Consider the following 22,847-nt stretch of genomic DNA (forward strand, 5'->3'; position numbering starts at 1 on the left):
ATTTCTCCCTTGGCTGGGGAAGAAGGATAGAGCTTGGCCAGAAGAATAGGTCTCCCTGTGCCAGTGTGAGTAGGAGGTCCCCTCTTTCTGCTTGAGTATGAACTATGCAGCTCCAAGCAGCACTGTTGAAAGCAGGCCAAAAGTTATGTCAGTTGCCTTTTCTGCAGCATTTGCACTCATGCTCCTGTTCCCGTGGCTGCCGGCTCCTCCTCTCTGTTGTTGCCGAAACTCATTTTGAAGCCACCAGTCATAAGCAGGTGACCCTAAAATTCAACCCCTGCGTATTGCACACACAAGCTTGTGGCGCTGGGAGTTCTGTTGGTTCCTACTATTTGCATAAATCCAGAATTCATGCCACATCTCTTACTGGGACATTTAACCAGCGCTGAGATCGGATGGGGCAGCATTATGTTTAACTCTGAGTACAAAAGAAAAGGCTGACCGATGTGAAAGACTCTCTTGTTTCCCAGTCCATGGTGGGAAGGTCAAACTGCAGACTGGGTACTGCCTAGAATACTTCATTTCCCGCTGTATCTATAAATATGTGCACTGACCCCAGAGGCTGAACGATGGAACACTTTTAGCCCTTGAGAAGGAGGGCTTCATCCAGTTGGCTGTACAGATGGACTTTAACATTTCTCCAATACAAAATCTCAGGGACCCACCTGACCAGGTAAGTCATTAGATCACTAGCTCCTGCTCAGTTTGACAGCCCTTTCTGTATACTGCTGATTTTCTAATGGCACATTTCTGTAGTCCACAGCCTTGGTTCCTTCACATACTGGAGGCAGCCGTCTTTGTGCTTTCCACCATAAACGGGTGTCTGTCTACACAGCCTGGGGCTCCATGGTTTTCACTGAATTGGTTACTCAGAACTACTTACCAATCTCTCTGTCTGTGCAGGGCTTTGGGATAGTGATTCTTGACCACCAGATGATATGCTAGTAGGTGAACTTCAGGCTGAGTTCTTCAGATTCACCTGAGCCCTAGTGCGTAGCTGCGACCCCCTACCATTCAGCTGTGTGCCTCCTGCCGTGCAATAAAGTGTGGGCTGTTTGTGGATGGATATAAAGGTGTACATATGCACACACATGCACAGTGCAGTATGCCTGGCTCCCCACGAGTGCAAGAGAGAGGCCTCCCCTGAAGAATATACTTACTGCCTAGCTCTTCCTGGCATTTTTTGGATGTCTGCTGGATGGAGTGAGATTCTTATGTTGTTCTGCAATGTGAGGGTGTGATTTTCCCAGGAGGGTTTTGTAATGCCAATGCCTGGTGCTCAGATAACTCAGCGATGAGCACTGTAGACATGCCTTTAAATAAATGCAGTGGGAAGGCGTGTGGTTTCCGTAACTTTGTGCGGAGATGGGAATGTTGTAAGTTGTGCTTTCAGACTGAAAAGAGTGGGCACAATGAATGTGAGACTCCAGCTGTGATGTGCGTTTTCACCAAATCGCATTTCCTTTGAGATGCAGTGACTCAAAAGAAGGTGGGAGTGAGTTCATCCCCTCTTTCTTTCTTACTGTTAAATTTTCCAAGCCAGCAATAACTCTTATCCTGGGCTCATGCAGAGCAAATTTTGCCTTTGGTAGGCACCAAAGGTATTCTGCCACAGCAGCTAGTAAACTTCATGGCATGGCCACAGCGGTACAGTCAGCGCTTCAAACTACAAATATGTACCCTGGGAGTTGGGGGAGTTTGTACTCAGGTGGCTAGCCCAAGCTGCTGCCGAGGCCATTGTGGCCTCCCTCCTATTTTCAGTGTGCGACCTCAAGGAGAGCTCGCGTGTCTGCCTGCCTACACTAGGAAGCACCCTCCCAGAGCTGTGTGGACATATCCCAAATGACAGGTGTAACGCTGCCTGAAGTGGCTCAAGAGCATGGGTACCAACCTCCGGGTACCCTGTCAGGAAGCAGGGCACAAGCCCCAAATTGGCTGTGCGTCCTATACTTAGAATTCACCAACTAAATATCAGAGAGAAACTCTTCAGGTGCTATAACAGCCTAAACATGGAGTCACAGACAGTCCTCTTGGGTGCTCTGATCCAGCTCCCCACCCAATTGAGCCTGCCTTTGTTTTACACAACGGATCACAGCAATATTCAGATTACTCCATCCCAAAGGACCAGTCACTTACCCGAGGTCAGTCGCACCTTAGATCTCACTGACTATGCTAGTAGCCAATCCTACAATAAACTACCTACACATTTATTAAGTAGGAAAAGGAAACGAGTTATTTACATGGTTAAAGCAGGTAAATATAGATGCATAAATGTGTTACAAGCTTAAGTGTCAAAAAGTAATAGAAGCTTCTATAGTCAACAAGCTCTGTATGACCATTAGGGCTAACCCAGGCTGGGCACTGGGGACCTCTTGCTTATGCCTAAAAACCTTGCCACCAGAGTCCAAGTAGCACAGAGATCCAGTTCCTTCTTGTTGGGGGAGGGAATAATAAACCCCTACCGTGTGTTCTGAGCTGCAAGCTCAGCTGATGGGAGGAGTCCACTTGCATGGCTCATCTTCATGTAGGGTGGGGGGGATGGGATGGACAACAAACATCTTTTGTACTCTTTATAATCCCACAGAAGTCTGTCAGGTGTTGATGGACCTCCTAACACCTTCCTTGGAGATCAGCACTTCACACTAGTTAATGTCTCTCTCCTGTCTGGGATTTACAGAGTGTCAGAGCCTCACAATACAACCACTCAAATATTACCTTACAATAAGGGATACAGATGCTATAAGTAAGATTAATTTCACTCACAAGCATTCAGTAAAGTCTAAATACATTCTTACAATTCTAATGCCTATTTGAAAAATACTAACACACAGGTGAGCCAGACTGATTCCAGGTATATGTTTCAGAGTAGCAGCTGTGTTAGTCTGTATCCGCAAAAAGAACAGGAGGACTTGTGGCACCTTAGAGACTAACCAATTTATTTGAGCATAAGTTTCGTGCGCTAAAGCCCACTTCATTGGATGCACGCAGTGGAAAATACAGTAGGAAGATTTTATATACACAGAGAATATGAAACAATGGGTATTACCATACACACTACAACGAGAGTGATCAGTTAAGGTGAGCTATTACCAGCAGAGGAGAGGGGGGAAAAAAAAAAAAACCTTTTGTAGTGATAATCAAGATGGGCCATTTCCAGCAGTTGACAAGAACGTGTGAGGAACAGTGGGGGGGGGGAATAAACATGGGGAAATAATTTACTTTAAGTAATGACAGATCCACTCCCAGTCTATTCAAGCCTAATGTAATGGTGTCCAGTTTGCAAATTAATTCCAATTCAGCAGTCTCTCGTTGGAGTCTGTTTTTGAAGTTTTTTTGTTGTAATATTGCGACTTTTAGGTCTGTAATGGTGTTTATTCGTTCACCTGCACATCTACCAAACACCATCATAGGGCCTAATCACATCAGCCACACTATCAGAGGCTTGTTCACCTGCACATCCACCAATGTGATCTATGCCATCATGTGCCAGCAATGCCCCTCTGCCATGTACATTGACCAAACCGGACAGTCTCTACGTAAAAGAATAAATGGACACAAATCAGACGTCAGGAATTCTAGCATTCAAAAACCATTCGGAGAACACTTCAATCTCTCTGGTCACTCGATTACAGACCTAAAAGTTGCAATTCTTCAACAAAAAAAACTTCAAAAACAGACTCCAATGAGAGACTGCTGAATTGGAATTAATTTGCAAACTGGACGCCATTACGTTAGGCTTGAATAAAGACTGGGAGTGGATGTGTCATTACACAAAGTAAAACAATTTCCCCATGTTTGTTTTCCCCCCTTACTGTTCCTCACACGTTCTTGTCAACTGCTGGAAATGGCCTATCTTGATTATCATTACAAAAGGTTTTTTGTTTTGTTTTTCTCTCCTCTGCTGGTAATAGCTCACCTTAACTGATCACTCTTGCTGTAGTGTGTATGGTAACACCCGTTGTTTCATGTTCTCTGTGTATATAAAATCTTCCTACTGCATTTTCCACTGCATGCATCCGATGAAGTGAGCTGTAGCTCACGAAAGCTTATGCTCTAATAAATTTGTTAGTCTCTAAGGTGCCACAAGTCCTCCTGTTTTTTTAGGTATATGTTTGTCAGTGTTCAGTTCACACATGGGGACCTTCACGTGAGCTGGCACCTGCTCTCCCAGCATCACAGTACGTATCACTTTGCATTTTCAAATAAGCTTGCCCTGTGACAGGAGGGAGGCATCCAGAGCCTACTCGAAAAGCTGTCTCTTTGAGAGGGGTTAATGGGAGGTGGCATGCACTCTTCAGAAACCCCTGGTTTTTAGGACTGAGAGTTGCTGCAGCCCAAGTTTCATGATGGGTTAGAGCACACAAAACAGGATTCAGAGTAGCAGCCGTGTTAGTCTGTATCCAGAAAAAGAACAGGAGGACTTGTGGCGCCTTAGAGACTCACAAATTTATTTGAGCATAAGCTTTCGTGAGCTACAGCTCACTTCATCGGATTCATAGAATGGAACGTGGGCATTGTTACTGTAGCATATGGAATCAACCATTTGTATTTCATAACCATGAGTGACATTTTTCCTCTCCTTCACATCCCTGCCGTGTTTAATTGCAAGCTTCGTTAAGGGAGGAGGGATTCAATTTCCACAGCCTTTTGCTATTTGATAATACAGCCATTATGCTGCTGGAGTTTAGTGTAGCTGGGGTTCAGGGGATGATAGGGCTGCAGGAAGCTGCTGAACGGAATTTTGCCTTGAGGTAAAGACCTTCACAAACAATGCACCAAAAGGAACTGTGTCGCTTTTTAAACTTTAATATCCCCGACGCCTGTCCTAGAAGCTCTTTAAATTGAGCACGTTCCTGATTCTTTTAACCACAAGTTATCCTTTGTGTGTAATAGACTATACCTATTAATGGTCAATTGACATAAAAACTCTGTATTAATTTCTGCCTTGTCAACAAATTCCTGAAACGTAGTAGTGTTCCTTTGTGTGTGTTCAGGATAAATAATTTGCTGCTGTTAGAACCCCATCTAACCCAATAGTGTAATTTTTTTAATGATTCTTTTAGATTTGCTAACAAAGAAAAAGCACACTCTGGTCTTCTGCTACTACAGAAAATTGTCCCCTTTGTTGGCAGTCCCAGCAGCAAGGGTGAAGTTTGAATGGACCATTGGGGGTGAACTTGCCTCTAGCACTGGGTCTCCCCAGGTCAGGGTAGATAGGCATAACTTTGGGGGTGGAGAGAGCAGCCGGCAGAGCTAACAGGGGACTTCAATCTCCAGGGCTGTCAGTTTGGTACCTTTCATCAGCACTACACAGTCACTTCATTACAAAACGCTTTGCTGTGTTGTTGTTATGGGGCTAATTGCATTGCAGGTTTTTTGGTTGCTGGACTCCTTTAATATTTTCGTAATCAGCTCGTTTATGTGATATATCTTGTCGTGAACTATTCAGCAGATTCTAGGTTTAGTATGTGATGTTTGCTTGTAATAAAACCAACGACTTGATTTTTCTTTTCCTGCAGAAAAATCAAACGTAATTTTTTTCACCCTCTTTCCCTTCCATTGGTTTGAAATATTGTGTGGATTTCAGGGTGTGGGATGTAAATACCGGCGAGATGCTAAACACGCTGATTCACCACTGCGAAGCAGTGCTTCACCTGCGCTTTAACAATGGCATGATGGTGACTTGTTCCAAAGACCGTTCCATTGCCGTCTGGGACATGGCTTCCCCGACAGACATTACCCTGCGGAGGGTCCTGGTAGGACACAGAGCTGCTGTCAACGTAGTGGACTTTGATGACAAGTACATTGTGTCAGCATCAGGTGACAGGACTATAAAGGTAAGAAATTTCAGAGGTTGCTTACTTACAGCACTTGTCATTGTTAACCAGAAAGAATGACCAGATTCCTGAGAACATAAGAGTTGGCGATGTTAAAACTCAGAAAAAAGCCAATTCATACATAAACTATTAATCGGTTTCGAAAGTGCTATGGTTTAGTTTGGGAACAAGTCCTAATATAATACAATAAAAGCTCTGTGTATGAAGAGTCAGTCTGTTAACTATAGAAGTCTGTAGCCATGTGTCACTGGTAAGGTAGTGTTCCCTACGTCAGCAACAATGTCTTGAATTTGACTTGTGACCTCGAGGTTGTGATGACTTTTTGAACATTCCGGGCACACCTGTTTCTCCCACAGGTCCCTCCCCTCCGTTAGTTACCTCTTAATAATTAGGCCCCGTGTGTTTTCTCTCCCCATCTCAGGTCTGGAACACTAGTACCTGCGAGTTTGTGCGCACCTTAAATGGCCACAAACGAGGCATCGCATGTCTGCAGTACAGAGATCGGCTAGTAGTGAGTGGCTCTTCAGATAACACTATCAGGTGAGAGGCAAGTTCCCATCAGGGAGTTCTCGTTTCCTGCAAGGCCGTTGTCTCCGGTTCACTTGGGACATGCCGAAGTTAGATAACCGAAATGATCTGTGCCCATTTTCCCTGGAACTGGGCAGCCTTTGCTGTAGAATGCTGTGAACTACTGAAGGGGGGTATAGAAAGCCATTTTTCTGCATTGCTTTGTAGCCTCCCTATCTCACGAGTGCCATACTAATCAGCAAGTCAGGCTGGTTAGACAGTTTTGGTGAGTGAAATAGCTGGCAAGCTGGGTCAGACATGCAATACGAAGCATTTAATCCTCTGCAGAAATCTCCTGGGCTCACACCAAACTCCTCTTGTGGTGCTTGGCATCTGGTATAGTTTGGAATAGCTGGTTGAGAGCATGAAGTTCAGTTTTCTCCCTCTTGCACTTTCCTGGCTGCCCTAATGGCAGCCTGAGATGTAACCCATTTCATGCCGGGAGTCAGGATTTCTTGGTACATCATGCAGCTGCAACTAGAGGGATGTACCATTATCTCCTTAACTAGCGTTGTTCAGTAAACTTGAATCGACGTGAAACTGACTGTGGTAAGTGCCTGGATCATACAAATGAGTGGTTGGGTTGCCTCCCTTTTACCTGTCACCTGCTGGTTTAGAGGAGAACTTTTCCCTGCAGCTGAAACTTGGGAATGGACTGTCTCCTTTCTTGTTTTACCAGTCCTCTGTTGTCAGTGGTGAATACAGAGGCTCTTGTTTGCTGGGCGCCCTTCCCCACAAGCAGCCACCTTTTCCTCCTCTGAATTCCACAGGAAGCTGACACTCCTGTCTGTGACACCACAAGGTGATTGAACCAATTGTGCTGTGCCAAATTTTGCATGCTGTCTGCTTGATGACATGACCTAGTAAAAGGACCAGCCAGATTGAGAGAGCACTGACTCCTGCTTCCTTTTACACAGTGAAATGTGGGGTGATTACATTGTGCTGTTTTTCTAAAACACCCTTAAGTGTGGCAAGAAGATTGTGCACTTGAATTTGAATAAATCCTTTTTTGTACTGTACTTTGAAACTCAGAGCCAAAAGAAATGGGAGTAGAAAATAGTTAAATATCACAGCATTTAGAAAATCAGCTAAAATACCACTTGTAATAACCAACAAAAATTTCAGTACAGTAATCAACCTAAAGAGGAATACAGTTACTCTTATTCTTACACTGAATAAAATTCCTAGTTGATAGATAAATTGTGCTATAATTTCATGAAAGTTGGCAGTGAATCTTAGCTGAACCCAAGTCCAGTGGCCCTCAAGTCATGGTGAAAGGTTTACCTGCTCACTTACTCTGCCAGCCTTCCACAAGCATTGGTTGAGCGTGGGTATCTGTGGGAAGGTGATAAGAGTGCAGCTTACTAAGTAATCTATGTGGATGTCTTGATGTATGTTTGATTTTAATTTACATGAGATACAAGATGTTGGCCTTCAATTGGGTGAAGTATGATGTGAAATCTGAAGTTTGTAACTTCTGAAATTTGATGTCCTAGAGGCTGAAAACCTTTAGACTCCCTAAGAATTTTTTTTCAGAAGGGAGTGTTTTAAAAGATTTTCCAATTCTGTAAATATAGAGTGTACAAAAGAGTAGGAAATTAAAGTTTGTCTTCCTTAGAGATATAGTCTATCTGAAAATTATTTGGGTGGGATTTCAGGTCAGTTCTTCAACTGATGCAAGTCAAATTTTCCAGCTGAGGAATGGGCCCATCATGTTTCAAGGCATTTAAACCCAAAAACTCGATACAGGGAGCCATTGAGGCCAGGATGTTTCATTGTTCCAAATATAAACCATCAGTAGAGAAAAGAGAAGAAAGATCAAGTGGTGACTTGATCATGGTGTAGGAGTCCCTTCATAGGGAGAAAATAATGGATATTAAAGGACTCTTTCTTTAGTACTGAAAGGCATAACCAGAACCAATTGCTGGAAGTTCAAGCCTGAAAAATTCCAATTAAAAATAAGACACCAGTGTTTAACCATGATTAACCATTGGGACAAGCTTCCAAAGGAAGCTGTGGATTCTCCATCTCTTGATGGCTTCAAATCCAGACTTGGATGCCTTTTTGGAACTTGCTTTAGTCAAAAACAAGTTATTATCCTCAATACAGGGTAACTGGGTGAAATTCTCTGGCCTGTGTTATACAGGAGTTCAGGCTTGATGATCTGTTGGCCTCTCTGGCCTTAAAACGTGAATCATTCCCCCAGCGCCCCTATGCACTAAGGCTACACCTCTGCCTCTGTGTAAAACATCCCACCAAGCTGAGCCCTTCTCAGGCGGCAGCTGCTTCCGGGGCAGGGAGGCGCTTTGCAGCAGTGCTGCTGTACGTCCTCCACCAGAACTGCAATGAGATTGCACAGGTTAGGAGCCAGGGCCGACTATTCAGAGTCACTGGTTTGCCATGTGTCAAGTCACTTGACCTCGTACCCACTAGAACCTGAATGTAACGTAACAGGGTTTTCTTTGAAAAATATGCTCCAGCTGAGCTGCAGGAAAAAAGTGGTGAGGTTGTGGGTGATGAATTCAATACCTTCCACATTTGCGCCATCAGGATCTTTATTTCCAGAGAACCCGTTGACCAATTATAATCTGAAACCAAATATTTCATTGCAGTAATGGATTTTCAGACTTTCTCTCCTCTTCTTCCTAATCTCTTCCAGGTTGTGGGATATCGAGTGTGGAGCGTGTTTACGAGTACTGGAAGGCCATGAGGAGTTGGTGAGATGCATACGCTTCGATAACAAGAGGATAGTCAGTGGGGCGTATGATGGGTGAGATGGTTAACGAGGTTCAGACACCTAGTATCCCTCTTCCTCCCCCTCCCCCTCAAAAAAATTAGACCTGTTGTCAGTTGTGCTATTCTCACATTTATGGCCAATATATGAGAAGTGTGTTACGTTCACCTGGCCTTTCCCTTTTCTGGATCGGGTCTTCTGTGGTGTGTGTTCTCCAGCAGTTTCACATGGCAGATCCATGCAGAACTCCTCATGCTTAAATCACTGACAACCAGATCAGCTAGTTCTCTGCCCAGGAATGTAGTAGATCAGAGCACTGAGTCCATAAGGTCAGTGTCTCTTGTCTAGCAGTGGCCAGACCTGAAGCTGCTTTTCCTACAGCTCCCACAATTCCTGCTGTTAGTTTTGTTCCACATAAGTGTGCGTGCACATCTACCTACTCCCTTCCCCCACATAACTGAGTAGTATAGAGAAGTGAACGAGCAGACACACAGCCAGTCAGAGAAGGCAACAAAGTACAACAGGCGGACTGAAAAGCACACAGTGAGTGTCTTGGTCTGGAAACTCCTGTCGATAATCTAGGGCAATGTGCTTAACCAAGCATTGCTGCTTGCACTGTGAAAGGGACTCCAAAGAGCAGGGTCCTTTTCCAGCACTCTCCACTGCAGCTAGCCAGATTTCCGTGGCACGAGGAAGAGGCTTACTTCACTCCGGAGGTTGTATATGCTATGGTGGGCTAGCTTCCTGGTACATTGCTGGTGTCCAGGCTCCCTTGGGGAAGAGCTGACTTTCCTTTTCCAGGCTTGAATAACTCTGAGCTACACTGGGGTCTTGTGTAACTAATTTGGATAGCATGTCCCCTGTGCTACCAAGTCAGCTTCTTGCTCCTGGGCAGGGAGTCCCTCTACTAGTGTATAGAATCCCACTCTCTTCCAGCCCTACACCGGCAGACTGATTTAAATGAGGGTGCATGGGTTCCCACACTTCATTCTCCCCCATCCTGTTGTTAGCACCCTTCATACTACAAGATAGTCACTACATTGTACAAGGGAGGAGGGCATGTGACTGAACTCTAGGGGTGACCGTATGGCTTAAGGGTGAGGGAAATCTCCAGCCCAGCCCTGTTTGATTTTCTGTAATAAATCTGACATTACGATCTGGTGCAGTCTAATGCTAAGACATGGGTGTCATCACCCCAGCTTTATAGCTAAACCCCAAACCTCTAGCAAGCTGGATACCAGTGCAGTGGCATGCCTGGGCTGTGGAGCAATGGAGATGCACCTTTTCCTCCCCACTGAATGTGTCCTGTTTTCTGAAATGCTTGAGCTCTCGTGGTTCTTGTGGAACCTGCCTGTGGCTGCCCATAGCAGTAGTTTGCCCTGGTAGAGCAATCCTAGCCTGCCTGCCTGCCTACATTCTAGGAGGAAGGGACGCGCTTGTACCAGTTGAAGGAGGGGATGAATCCACACTGTGGAGACTTAGACACGCTTTTCTTCTTGTCCAGCAAGAGGCTTTATATAATGTGTCACATTATCTGTGTATAAACCCAAATGCATTCTCACAGCTGTGATCACTCCGTTTCATTGCCTTTGGCCTGTTTGCCATTAAGGAGGAAGTGTCTACATTAACCTTCACCCAGGTTTCTACATTAGTTACTGTCACCTGCTTTTTTATGTAATTCATTTGTATGGTAACCATATACTTTCACCTGTAAGATCAGCAGGCTTTACCCAAGAGAGCATGTGAGAGCCAAGTGTCAAGAGCAAAAAGGTTTCTGTATGTTTCCATGAGCCGGATGTATTATCTAAGCTGTTAACTTTAATTGCTGATGAACCATTTAAACTTTTCTCTGTAACAAAGCTTTCGTGCTTGTCCCTCTTTCCTCTCCAGGAAAATTAAAGTGTGGGATCTTGTGGCTGCTCTGGACCCACGTGCTCCAGCTGGGACCCTCTGTCTGCGAACCCTCGTGGTAAGAGCTTTTGGTTGGGGGGGGGGTTTCAAGGTGGGGGCGGACAGCCTTTGTCAAAGCTGTATTACGCCATGAAAGCTTGAGCTGTTGTAGACAAAGTTCAGATGAAGTAGATGATGATAGGCCCCAAAGGGCAGGCTTGTAGATGTGTCTGAATGTAAGGTATTATGGGATCTTTCACCCAGAAAGACTTTCAAACCAGAGCCTTGCAAAAAGTGCCATGGGACCTTTAACACAGTCAAGGAATCCGTTTTACAGCCTCTTCGGCAGTCCCTAACGATACACCAGGGCATCAGCTCAGTGCCAGTCCCAAGGGAGAATGTTCCGCTCCTGAACACCCCTGTCACCACTTCAAACATTGGAAGTCAGTGGAGCTGTGATACTTTGCACCAGCTGAGGGTCTGACCTCAAGGGCATGATACCCTCCGCTGAGCATACCTATGGAGTCTGCATAATCTATTAGAGACTAACAGATTTATTTGAGCATAAGCTTTGCTGTAGCTCACGAAAGCTTATGCTCAAATAAATTTGTTAGTCTCTAAGGTGCCACAAGTCCTCCTTTTCTTTTTGTGGATACAGACTAACATGGCTGCTAGTCTGAAACCTGCATAATCTATGTGCTGCTGAGTGACCAGGACTTTTCCTGGACCTCTTTCTTCTCTCTGGCAGTTTTTTAATGTTGCCAGACTATTGTTGTTAAAGGGGGTAGTTAAAAGAAGTGCTTTCATCCCTTTTTAAAATTGATGTTAAGTTCATAACTAAAATCTATTTGTGACATTTTCTCTTTAGCACCCACATGCTGGGTTGTGTTTATTGTAGGGTTGCTTGTGAGGCCGAGTTGCTGGCATCGATTATTAGACACAGGACCAAAAACATCACAACTGGCACTAATTGGCTCCCTTCTTGGAAATCTAAGCAGAGGTGCCTCGGATAGAGTGGGCTGCAGACGCTGAACCCGTCAGCCTTCAGCCTTGTCTACACTAGCATTTTTCTTCTCTCCCACTGGTGCTCAGTGTGGGTCTAAATGATGATGGTAAAAGTGCCATTGGCTATTGCTTTCAGCAGAGTCACACTAGTTGTAGAGCAATAGGGGAAGGTTTTCAAGAAAAATGCCAGTGCAGACAAGGTCTTAGGGGTGATCCCTCTAGGTCAGAGTTGAGATATATTAGCAAGAGGCCAGAAGAAGCTTGGCCTACTGCTGTGCTTTTTCTGTGGCATTCAGCATCCAGTTCACTTTGAAAAGTCAGAGAAGAGGACATTAAAGCACTGGCTTTGGGGAGAGAAACACTCAGGCTTCAGTGGCGTTAGTGTATGTCAAACCTGGTCATATTTCTGGGGTTCTATGGCCATTTCCTTGGCTGTAAACCTTCCACGTATTGAAGCTCGCCAGTTCTCGAAGTTAGTGTTCAGAGGAATCTCCCGTGTGTTGCTGAATGGCATGTCTTCAAGCAATACATTGGAAGCCCCACTTGTTAGCACAGCAGAACTGCAAATAGTGCAATGGCTCGTACCCAAAAAACCCCTTTGTCATGTATCAGCTGCAAACCATGGAGCGGCCCTGTGCCTGTGAATATACAGACCCAGAGAGTCTGAGACTTCCATACATTAACAGTAAAAAGAAAAGGAGGACTTGTGGCACCTTAGAGACTAACAAATTTATTTGAGCATAAGCTTTCGTGAGCTGCAGCTCACTTCATAGGATGCATTCAGTGGAAAATACAGTATGCATCCGATGAAGTGAGCTGTAGCTCACAAAAGCTTATGGTCAAATAAAATTGTTAATCTCTAAGGTGCCACAAGTACTCCTTTTCTTTTTGCGAATACAGACTAACATGGCTGCTACTCTGAAACCATACATTAACAGTGTTGATCCAATCTTAGACCCTGCTTGGGCACTGTGGTTTTTCTGCTAACCTGGGAGGCTTAATTTAACTAGTGCAATTCCATTTGCATTTTCCGGCAGTGAAAAATACAGGTATCCTGAATAATTGCATTATAAATCAGAAATTGTGGGATGAAAACATTGTAGGAATCTGTGAATGGATGCCTAGAAATCCCTGTTTGTAGGAGTGAGCGAGCTAAGGAGAGAAGATAGGGCATGGAGCATTACTTTTAGGGTCTTTCATGCCTGTAACTGCAGAGCATCCTAGTATCTGATTATTCATGCTCTTTTTTCTTCCCTCGTCCTCCAAAATGAAACCTCTCAATAAACGTTGCAAGCCTCCTGCTGTTTGTGTTCAATTTTCAAGCAGTAGGAGAAAAGTCTGCAGATAACAAATGCTCGCTGCGTGCCAGTTCCTTTCATTTTTCCCTCCTTTGGATGGAGCAACAGCCTCATAAGCTTGACAGCAGCTTCCCAAGCTGAGAAATAAGTATGGCGCAGCTTTACATTTCAAGCTAAGGAGGCCAGGTTCTTTTGGCTTTAACTTACAATGGGAAGCGTGCATCACACCAGCTGCCCCTGTGATTTTAAAGGGCAAGTAGAGTGATCAGTGCATAGGATCTTTAGGTAGAGGGATTTCATTTAGTAAACACTGATTGAAAAGTTCATTTTCAAAGCAGTCTTTCAAAGTACCTGTCTCTTTCAGTCTCCTTGTGGCACCTGCTATTGTCATGACTTTCCCCAGCAGGAGCTCTAGTCTGTTGGGCACACGAAACACCATTCCTATTTGAATACATGCCAAGCCAGACTCCTGGAGTATCTGTCTGTTTAATTAAGTAGAATTTTAAAACTAAGGATGCTACTTGTAAGACAAACCTTATTTAAAACAAAACAGAACTTGCCTTACAACTATGAAACGGTCCTTTTTCCTTGCATTCAAAAAGGAGCTGCATTTCAGAGTCCTGCTCTGTCAAAACAGTAGCTTCTTGTTCGGTGGGCAACTGTTCTGTTGATGAGTATATTTGAGAGACCTTTCATTTTTTGTGATTTACCCATCTTAAAACTAGCTGTCATGGTTAGAATATCTTATCACATTTGGTTTTCTTTACACCACGTCTGGCAGCGTGGAAGGCATAACAAGGAGCCACGTACTGATACTAAAGTCAGGAGGCATTGCGCTGGTTTTGATTGCAATCCCTTTTGACCAGGGAAGCTGCTGCCCACGCCTGCAGCAGGGAGCACCAATAACAGCTAGCCAGCACATGTAGGAAAGTGTAGTGAGTTGTGCTTTACAATGTGCAGGATCTGGCGTAGATTGCCATACTCTTTCTACTCAGCCTCCTAGAAGAATACAAACTGCCTCTAAAGAAGGGCCTTTCCTGCGGCTACGTTTAGAACTGCTTAGGAGGAATCATTACAATGTCATTTTGACTTTATAATGGTCCCCTTTGTCTCTTCCATTTTAAGCTGTTTCCTCCTTCAGCAGTAGCAACAGTGCCAAGCAGGAGACTCAGGATCAATTCATAGATAGAATCATAGAAGATTAGGGTTGGAAGAGACCTCAGGAGGTCATCTAGTCCAACCCCTGCTCAGAGCAGAACCAGCACCCACTAAACCATCCCAGCCAGGGCTTTGTCAAGCCAGGCCTTAAAAACCTTTAAGGATGGAGATTCCACCACCTCCCTAGGTAACCCATTCCAGTGCTTCACTACCCTCCTAGTGAAATAGTTTTTCCTAATATCCAACCTAGACCTCCCCCTCTGCAACTTGAGACCATTGCTTCTTGTTCTGTCCTCTGCCACCACTGAGAACAGCCTAGATCTATCCTCTTTGGGACCCCCCCCCTTCAGGTAGTTGAAGGCTGTTATCAAATCCCCCCTCACTCTTCTCTTCTGCGGACTAAATAAGCCCAGTTCCTTCAGCCTCTCCTCATAAGTCATGTGCCCCAGCACCCTAATCATTTTCGTTGCCCTCTGCTGGACTCTTTCCAATTTGTCCACATCCCTTCTGTAGTGGGGGGCCCAAAACTGGACAGAATACTCCCGACGTGACCTCACCAGTGCTGAATAGAGGGGAATAATCACTTCCCTCGATCGGCTGGCAATGCTCCTACTAATGCAGCCCAATATGCTGTTAGCCTTTTTGGCAACAAGGGCACACTGCTGACTCATATTCAGCTTCTCATCCACTGTAATCCCCAGGTCCTTTTCTGCAGAACTGCTGCCTAGCCACTCAGTCCCTAGTCTGTAGCAGTGCATGGGATTCTTCTGTCCTACGTGCAGGACTCTGCACTTGTCCCTGTTGGACCTCATCAAGTTTCTTTTGGCCCAATCCTCCAATTTGTCTAGGTCACCCCGGAACCTATCCCTACCCTCCAGCGTACCTACCTCTCCCCCAGCTTAGTGTCATCCACGAACTTGCTGAGGGTGCAATCCATCCCATCATCCAGATCATTAATGAAGAAGTTGAACAAAACCGTCCCCAGGACTGATCCCTGGGGCACTCTGCTTGATCCTGGCTACCAACTAGACATCGAGCCGTTGATCACTACCCATTGAACCCTGATCTAGCCAGCTTTCTATCCACGTTGTAGTCCATTCATCCAATCCATACTTCAACTTGCTGGCAAGAATACTGTGGGAGACTATATCAAAAGCTTTGCTAAAGTCAAGATATATCACATCTACCGCTTTCCCCATATCCACAGAGCTAGCTATCTCATCATAGAAGGCAATCAGGTTGGTCAATTGCCAAACTGTCCCTGTTCCCCTATAACCCACTGCTGGTGGAAATGCTATGGAGGCAGTGCTGAGCTGCATAGTAGGAGGTATGAGGCTATCGCTCTGTCAGCCACACCTAGCCACTCTGGAGAAGAGCTGTCCTATGAGGAGTGCTCGGTTTAAGGGCATGGGGCTCAGGGAGCAATGTCTCCATGCAGGTGTCTGCTCTGGTGTGTGTTCCCTGCTGAAGGGCCAGGTTCCAAATATGGCAGATGTACTTTTACGCAACTAGCTTGTACCACAGAGATAATGGCACACAGTAGCCATATAGGGTTTACTGACCAAAAACTGAATCAATTATTAATGTTCACCATGCATTCCCAGCAGCCAGGCAGTCTGTAAAGTAATCCCTGCTGTCTCTCTGACCCTCCCGGTTAGGAGCATTCTGGGAGAGTCTTTCGACTCCAGTTCGACGAATTCCAGATCATCAGCAGCTCGCACGATGACACAATCCTCATGTGGGACTTCCTGAATGACCCAGCTGCCCAAGCAGAATCGACCCGCTCCCCATCCAGAACATACACCTACATCTCCAGATAAATAACACTACACTGTACCTCACGCGCACAGGTAAAAACGGGGCACAAGGGCATGTGGGCACTGGGGAGAAGAGGCAAACGTTGAGCTGGAATGATTTGTTTGGGTGGTCAGTATCTCCCATCTTGGCTGGTGGTAGTTATCCCTCCAGGAGGCAGAGAACCTTTTGGTACCTTCGAGCAGGAGTTGTTGAAGGGTTCCTGGCATGTGGCACCTGCAGTCCTTATACCCAGTTCCCCTTTTGGCCCAGCTTCCCCTCAACAATTAAATCAGCAGTTGTTGCCACCCAGCCAGGAAGAGGGGGGCGGGGGGAGGTTCTTCAGAGTGAATGGAGGAGCTGCTGCTTAACATGGGGGTGCAGGTGGTTTGATACTGGGCAGTTGTCACCAAGCTAGAAGGTTCTGCCAAATCATGGCAATTGCACTTCCTCCTAGGTAGTGACGGCTCCGTTCTCCCAAAGTTGGGGAATGCAGGATAATGGATTTGGCCAGTGGAGGAGGTGCAGACGAGCGAGTCCAGCCTGATTAAATGGAAATTTGCTGATGTATAGCATTATCTATTCATAAGGCCCAACGCCCTAGCCGCATGAGTTGTAGGCTGCTAAGATCAAGCTTTGCCTGTGTGCGTGTGTAGTGTTAACCCTCTAGCTTTTATCCCAGCAAGGAGAGTTACCACTTCAAGGCTGTTATGGGGGATCTTAATGGATGACCAGATTAATCATCGAGCTGGATTTGACTTGGAGGTGTGTGGGGTATTATGGAGGGTGCTGCTTAGGATGGGCTTGGGTTGTACCCTGTGGTTAGCGTATCTGCCACCCTTGCCTTTGCGGCCCTGGGTGGCAGTTTAGTTTCACTGGCGGGGGTGAGGCAGGTTCTCTGTCACAGGGCGTGGGAGCAGCACCACCTGCACTGTGCGCCCCCTGTTCAGTGTGTAAATACACCTGGACTCTCCAGAGCTCTCAACCCAGCACCAGCCACCTCCTCAGAATACACGGGAAATGAGAGAGGTGTTCCTTAAAAGGATGAGTTTGGTGCAAAAAAGGGCTCTTCTTGTTCCTTTTTTTTCAGAACTCGTTTAAGCTGCAGTATTTAAATTATCTGCCAATGCCGGGACAAAAGAACTATCCACGTAACCAATCCTTGCGGAAGAGAGAGGCGCTCAGATTCATTTCTAGAACAAAGTTGGCCTGCGGTTGATCTCCGACAGGGTCTGCTCAGCGCAGCCGACTGCTGAAGTGCTGCTATATCAGAAGATGTCTTTGGTCTTTCATGAACGATTAACGTTTTTAAACCAGCCCTCTTCCTTTTCCCCTCTGCCTAGCCACTCCCGTCCTCACTCCCCTGTTTTTCCCTCTTGCCCCAGTCACAGATGTCCTATAAATATATTTAACGTGTTGCCAGAATTTGTTGCTTTGGTGTTAAACAGAAGACTCATTGCCACTGTGCATCCTGCTGAGAGTCACTTCCGAGGGGGGGGAAGGGGCTGCTGCTTAGAATATTAAACAACATCATTGCTGGGCTTTTGTAAGACCATGTAACTGCTGACTCTGAAAAGCAACAAACGCCGTGTTGGAGAGGAGGTGAGAGCCCCTGCTGCCTTGGGCGTTCTGTCCGGAAAGTGGGGCGTGTGGAGCTATTCGGCATCTGAAGCTGACAGTTTGGAGCCAAATCCGCCTCTTGCTTTCATCTCTTGCTTGTCCCTCTAACTCTTTAGAGGCTGGATGTGTATTGCAATTTCCCTCCACAGTCATTGGGCTGCCAGTCTGGGCAGTGCCAGTCCACAAAAGGCTAAACTGGCTTCTGCCCAAGTCCCATATTGCCTAGGGGTGGGAATCAGTTCCAGGAGGGCAGGGGGCAGTATTTCACTGTCAAAGACATTCTCTGTACCCAGGGCAGGGGTCTGTTTCTCCTGCTACTGGCCCCAAGGGCCGTGCGGATTTTGTTAATGGTTTACGATTTCTACTTCTGATCAGATAGAAACGTGAGGCTGGGGTGAGGAGAAGACTCTGGCTCCCTCTTTCCTCCTCCCCCAGGAGATGCCACCGCCAGAGGGTGGAAGAGGGAGCCGCAGAGGACCTTGTTAGCCCAGCTTTGGGGGGCTTTTGTGGCTGACCACATCCCGAAATAAGAATATAAGAGCTGCTGTAGTGAGTCAGATGAGTGGCCCAAGTAGCCCAACATCCTGTCTCTGGCAGTGGCCAGCATGGTGCACCGTGACCCAGGAGGGCATGGCTGGGTTGGGTCCTGTGGCTGATGGGGCAGTTACAGCCAATTGGCTGGGACAGGCATGCGTGTTTTCTCATTGGTTTAACCAGTGGGATTGTCTATCTTGGCCAGCTGGCTGTACCTCTAGGCCAGCTCTGCAGTAATTCTGGGGGCTGGCGCTGCCAGTCCCCACTGCGGGCGAGGGAGATGAGCCTTGTGACCTTCCTGAGCCCCAGCCTTCTCTGCACTACAGTTTAGGAACAGGACGATAATTAACCCATGTCTGATAATCACCCTGACTCTTCACACGCTAGCTGAGACCTTTGAGAACTACTGTGGCTCAGAATGGAGAGCATCCCGCTGGCAGGCAGAACACGAGGAGCAACTCTCCACGTCTCAGCCAGTCAGCTAGACCAGAAGGGCCAGTGGGGGACCCCGCAGGCGCTGGCTTCCCCACTGCAGCAGGAACAGCCATCCGAAAGGCCTTGCTTTTGGAAGAGGAAGGGTTAAATGAAATAATCTCCAGTCATTCCAACCTCAGTTGAGGGTCTGTCGAAATTTCTGGTACAAACCTTAGGCCCAGTTCTCCCACTGCAGGTCTTGAACGACACCCATTGCCTTCACTGGGAGTTTGTCCTGTCCTGCACTGGGAAACTAGAACCCTTTATCTCCTCAGCTCTAAGGTTGGAACTTGGCAGATGGGAGATTTGACTGGTACATTCTCGCCAGCCTTGTTCTGCCGGGGGTCACGATTGCATCACTCTAACTAGCTTTGCTGTCCTTTTTCCACCAGCGACGTTTTTGCAAGTGACTAGCCCAATATACGAGACTCGCTCTCGGTGACTTGAGGAGCTAGCAGATGGGAAGGCAGTGGAGACGTTGGAAGAGCTGGTAGAGCTCAGAGTACTCAGAACAGCTCCAAAGGAGCGTGAGAATCAGTGCAAAAAGAAACACCCAGCTCTCATATGTCTTCAGGAGGGCCTAGGACCCAGAGCGACTCTAAAGAGCCTCTTAGTCAGAGCTGGTCATTGACATGCCTCTGACTTTCTATTTGTTTAAATTACTATTGTAAAAAGAGCAAAATAAACGAACTCCGTTCAGATAACATTCATGGTCTGACTCAGACGGGCAGAGGCAAAGAAATGCTGAGTCAAGACCAAAAGCTTATCCTTAATACTAGGCTGAACTATTGCCGAGGTCACTGGGTGATCAGACATGCTGGATCCCCAAAGCATGGGCAGAGACGGGTGGATCATTTTTTTCGCTCTGAATTGCTCCGGCTGAAGTGGAGTTCCAAGTCTCATCCTTAATGTTGTTTGAACACAGCTCCTTTTGGTGCAGTTGTTACAAAACAGCAGTGTGGCTGTGTGAGAGTGGACATATATATGGAGCTGGCTGCAGACTCAACAGCTTTTCTTTCCTCCATTTGTCTTGTCGCTTTTCGGCTACAGGCTGTGCTAGACGATCATGACTCTTCGCCTTGGATACTACAGAGGTTCTCACTGTTTTATCACTGTCCTTGGGGGCGGTGCCTGCTAGTGTGGAGTTTGTTTTGCTAGTTATGAGGACTTGGGGAGATGCAGAATGCTTAATGGCCAAACATGGAGACAACACTGTTGCAAATCATCATTGGTTGTCCTAGCCCTGCTGTTCCATGCTGCTATTTTGAAACTTCTAAGCACTGTTGGGTTTTTTTTAATTTTTTATTTTTTTATTTTTTATTTTTTTTTATTTTTTTTTGTATGGTGTATAGTAGAGTGGTGGTTGACTCTTCAGGAGGGACTGTGTCTGGGTACTTAAATACAGAATAGCTCGATGGAGAATCCTACCCCAATCCCAAGTTCCTTCTGATGTCTAAGAAGGAAACTGATCTAAGAAACTCAAATCTGCCACAGCTCCCAGCCTTGGGGTCATCTGCTGTTCAGCATAGGAGGAATAATGTGGTTATTAGACCTTCATGTCAAGACCAAGGTGGCTTTCTACCTTCTCCACTAAGGATCTGTGTGTGAAGATTTCAATGTGAATTGGCTGCGTAATCCCCAACAGGGCTGGAGTAAATGCAGCATTTAAAAAGAAAAGAAAAATGAAATTAGCCTGCTGAAAGGAGCTAGAAGCAAGGGCTAGAGGTGTCCATGGACTTCATGTGTTGCACATCCATTTGAAATGAGATACATCTGCTGCATCGAGACTGTCACTTCTCCCACGAGAGTCTTGCCTTTTGGACTTGGGGACTGGAAACGAGGTGGGACGTAAGAGCAAGACAATCCATTACAGTGTCACCAACGCCAGTTTGCAACTCCAGGGCAGCTAGAGGCCAGGAGGGAGTCTTGCTGCAAACCCGCGTGTTTCTGATCCCAGGAGGAAAGCTGCTCATGTCAACCTATGCAAACCCCGAGAACCTTTGCAGCTGTTCCTCTGCTCCCTGTTAATGTCCAGGGATGGACACATGCTGTTGGAACTGAGGGTTTCAGGTGGTGAGAGTTGAGGTCTGATCATTGTGAACATCAAAATACTTTAAACTTGTTTCTGAACTGGAAGACGATGTGGCCCGCCGTGCTTCCCCTTCCCATCCACCTGTCCCTGCATTGAAAGGATCCTTCAGTCTGTATTTTAATCCCTGTACACTCAAAAGCTGGAGAGTATGGTGCATATTTTTCCTCTTTCTCCTCCCCGCACTGTCTGAACAGAACATTGGGCCTGATGCTGAGACTCTCATCACCCCGAAGTCCGGTTGGGAGTTGTGGGTGTTCAGCACCTGTCAGGATTGGGCCTGTCACTCAAGTGTCCATCGATTTCCTTCAGCTCCCTTTTAGGTCTGCTTTTGTGACCCGGGATTCCTGAACTGGTCCATGGAGCATTTGGGGGGATGATGCTTAGCTGCCCCTCCTCCTCAGCAGCTGATAATGGAGCAGAGGAGCCAGCTTGGCTGCTGCAGGGATATGGCTCTTTTGCAAATGAGCTCTCCCCTGCAGGAGGGGAGGGGAGGGGAAGGGAAGCAGCCCAGGGGATTGGAAAGGGGAGGGGAGAGAGGCCCCACTGCGAAGGTGGGGACTACACTGAACAGATGTCATGGCCCTGGTCTAGATTGTGCACCGCCCTACAGTGTGCAGCTGGTTTAGAAGGCAGGAGATTCTTCTGTGTAGGAGAGGGTAAAAAAGCCTTGTCAGAAACAACGGCTTCCTAGAATTGCCGGGTTAGTTGACTCCCCTTTTTTTGTACCCTTTCGGGGTCGGGAGGACAATCTGAAATACAGTCCTTGGGAATACGAGCGGCCAAAGAGAACTTTACCAGGGGCCTCTTGCGGCATGCAGGATGCGTTTATCTTGCTGAGCTTTGCCTTGTTGTTACTCCCACCTCACCACAAGCAACAAGATTTGCAGAGAGAGGGTAACTTCAGGTGACCCCAGCTGCACCTTCAGAGGCAGGGCCTGCGTGTGAAATCTCTCCTGTGACTGCCTGCTGGTTTTCGTCCATGTGGTCCACGGTCACCCTACCCTCACTATGGAGGAGTGCTGCTCAGGGAGACTACAGGTCCCAGCATGCAATGCTCCATCTTGAGCCAAGCCTCCAGCACTTGGGTTGAGATGGAAGATGGCCTTCTGGGACTTGTAAGCTCTGACAGCTGCACCTCTGTGCTGAAGATACTGCCAGCTGCATTCTGAGGCTTTTTTCACGTAAGGTTTGGTCTTTCGGCTGCTGCTGGCAAGTTCCCAACTCAGCCCTCAGTTGGTCCGAGGTTGGGCACCCTGCACCCTGTCATAACGTGTAATACCTAATCTGGCTCAGGAATCTATCCACTTGCTACCTTTTAAATCATCCTCTAGGTGCCCTGCCAAACAGCCTGGTGGCTAGCTCCTCTGTCTGCCTAGGACCAGGAGCACCCTTCCACGCAACTAGATTTCAGTCCCCATTTGCTCATGCTGTTACAGTTCTGTTCAACACACGTCCATAACATTAGTGACACTTGGTCTGCCCTACCAGCTTACACTGGTGTAACAACGTCACTCAGGAGTGTGGGAAACCCACCCCCAAGCGACGACATTATACCCACCTCACTATGTCGGTGGGAGGGCTTCTCCCATTGCCCTAGCTGCTGTCTCTTGGGGGGTGGAGTCCCTACGCTGGTGGGGGCTGCCTAGTAGCTGCACCGCTCCAAGTGTAGACAAGCCCCGTGTGTGTGCACGCCCGCTGACCGATTTAATTCTCAGCTTGAGGGGGACACACGCACTCCAGCCATGCCTGAGCAGACCCCCCTGGGTACGGTCCCGCACAGCTAGCCCGAGCCACCTCCCATGCTGCTGCAGCCAGGCTGCCACTTTTAGGTACAAACTCGAGCA

At 46.8% G+C, this 22,847-nt stretch overlaps 1 protein-coding gene across 13 annotated transcripts in view; it reads left to right on the plus strand.

The window, feature by feature from the left end:
* The window catches only part of BTRC (beta-transducin repeat containing E3 ubiquitin protein ligase), a 171,308-nt gene extending 153,608 nt beyond the window's left edge, over nt 1–17,700 (plus strand). For all 13 annotated transcript variants that reach the window (XM_084633284.1, XM_084633291.1, XM_084633296.1 and 10 more), the window contains 6 exons: nt 5,588–5,837; nt 6,259–6,377; nt 9,064–9,174; nt 11,029–11,107; nt 16,148–16,339; nt 17,374–17,700. In XM_084633284.1, coding sequence (XP_084489410.1) covers nt 5,588–5,837; nt 6,259–6,377; nt 9,064–9,174; nt 11,029–11,107; nt 16,148–16,309 — 721 coding nt within the window. In that variant the 3' untranslated portion in view covers nt 16,310–16,339; nt 17,374–17,700. The remainder of the gene's footprint in view (nt 1–5,587; nt 5,838–6,258; nt 6,378–9,063; nt 9,175–11,028; nt 11,108–16,147; nt 16,340–17,373) is intronic.
* The last annotated feature ends 5,147 nt before the right edge of the window (nt 17,701–22,847 follow it).

Source organism: Lepidochelys olivacea (assembly GCF_965140295.1).
Source record: "Lepidochelys olivacea isolate rLepOli2 genome assembly, chromosome: 7".
NCBI classification, from domain to species: Eukaryota; Metazoa; Chordata; order Testudines; family Cheloniidae; genus Lepidochelys; species Lepidochelys olivacea.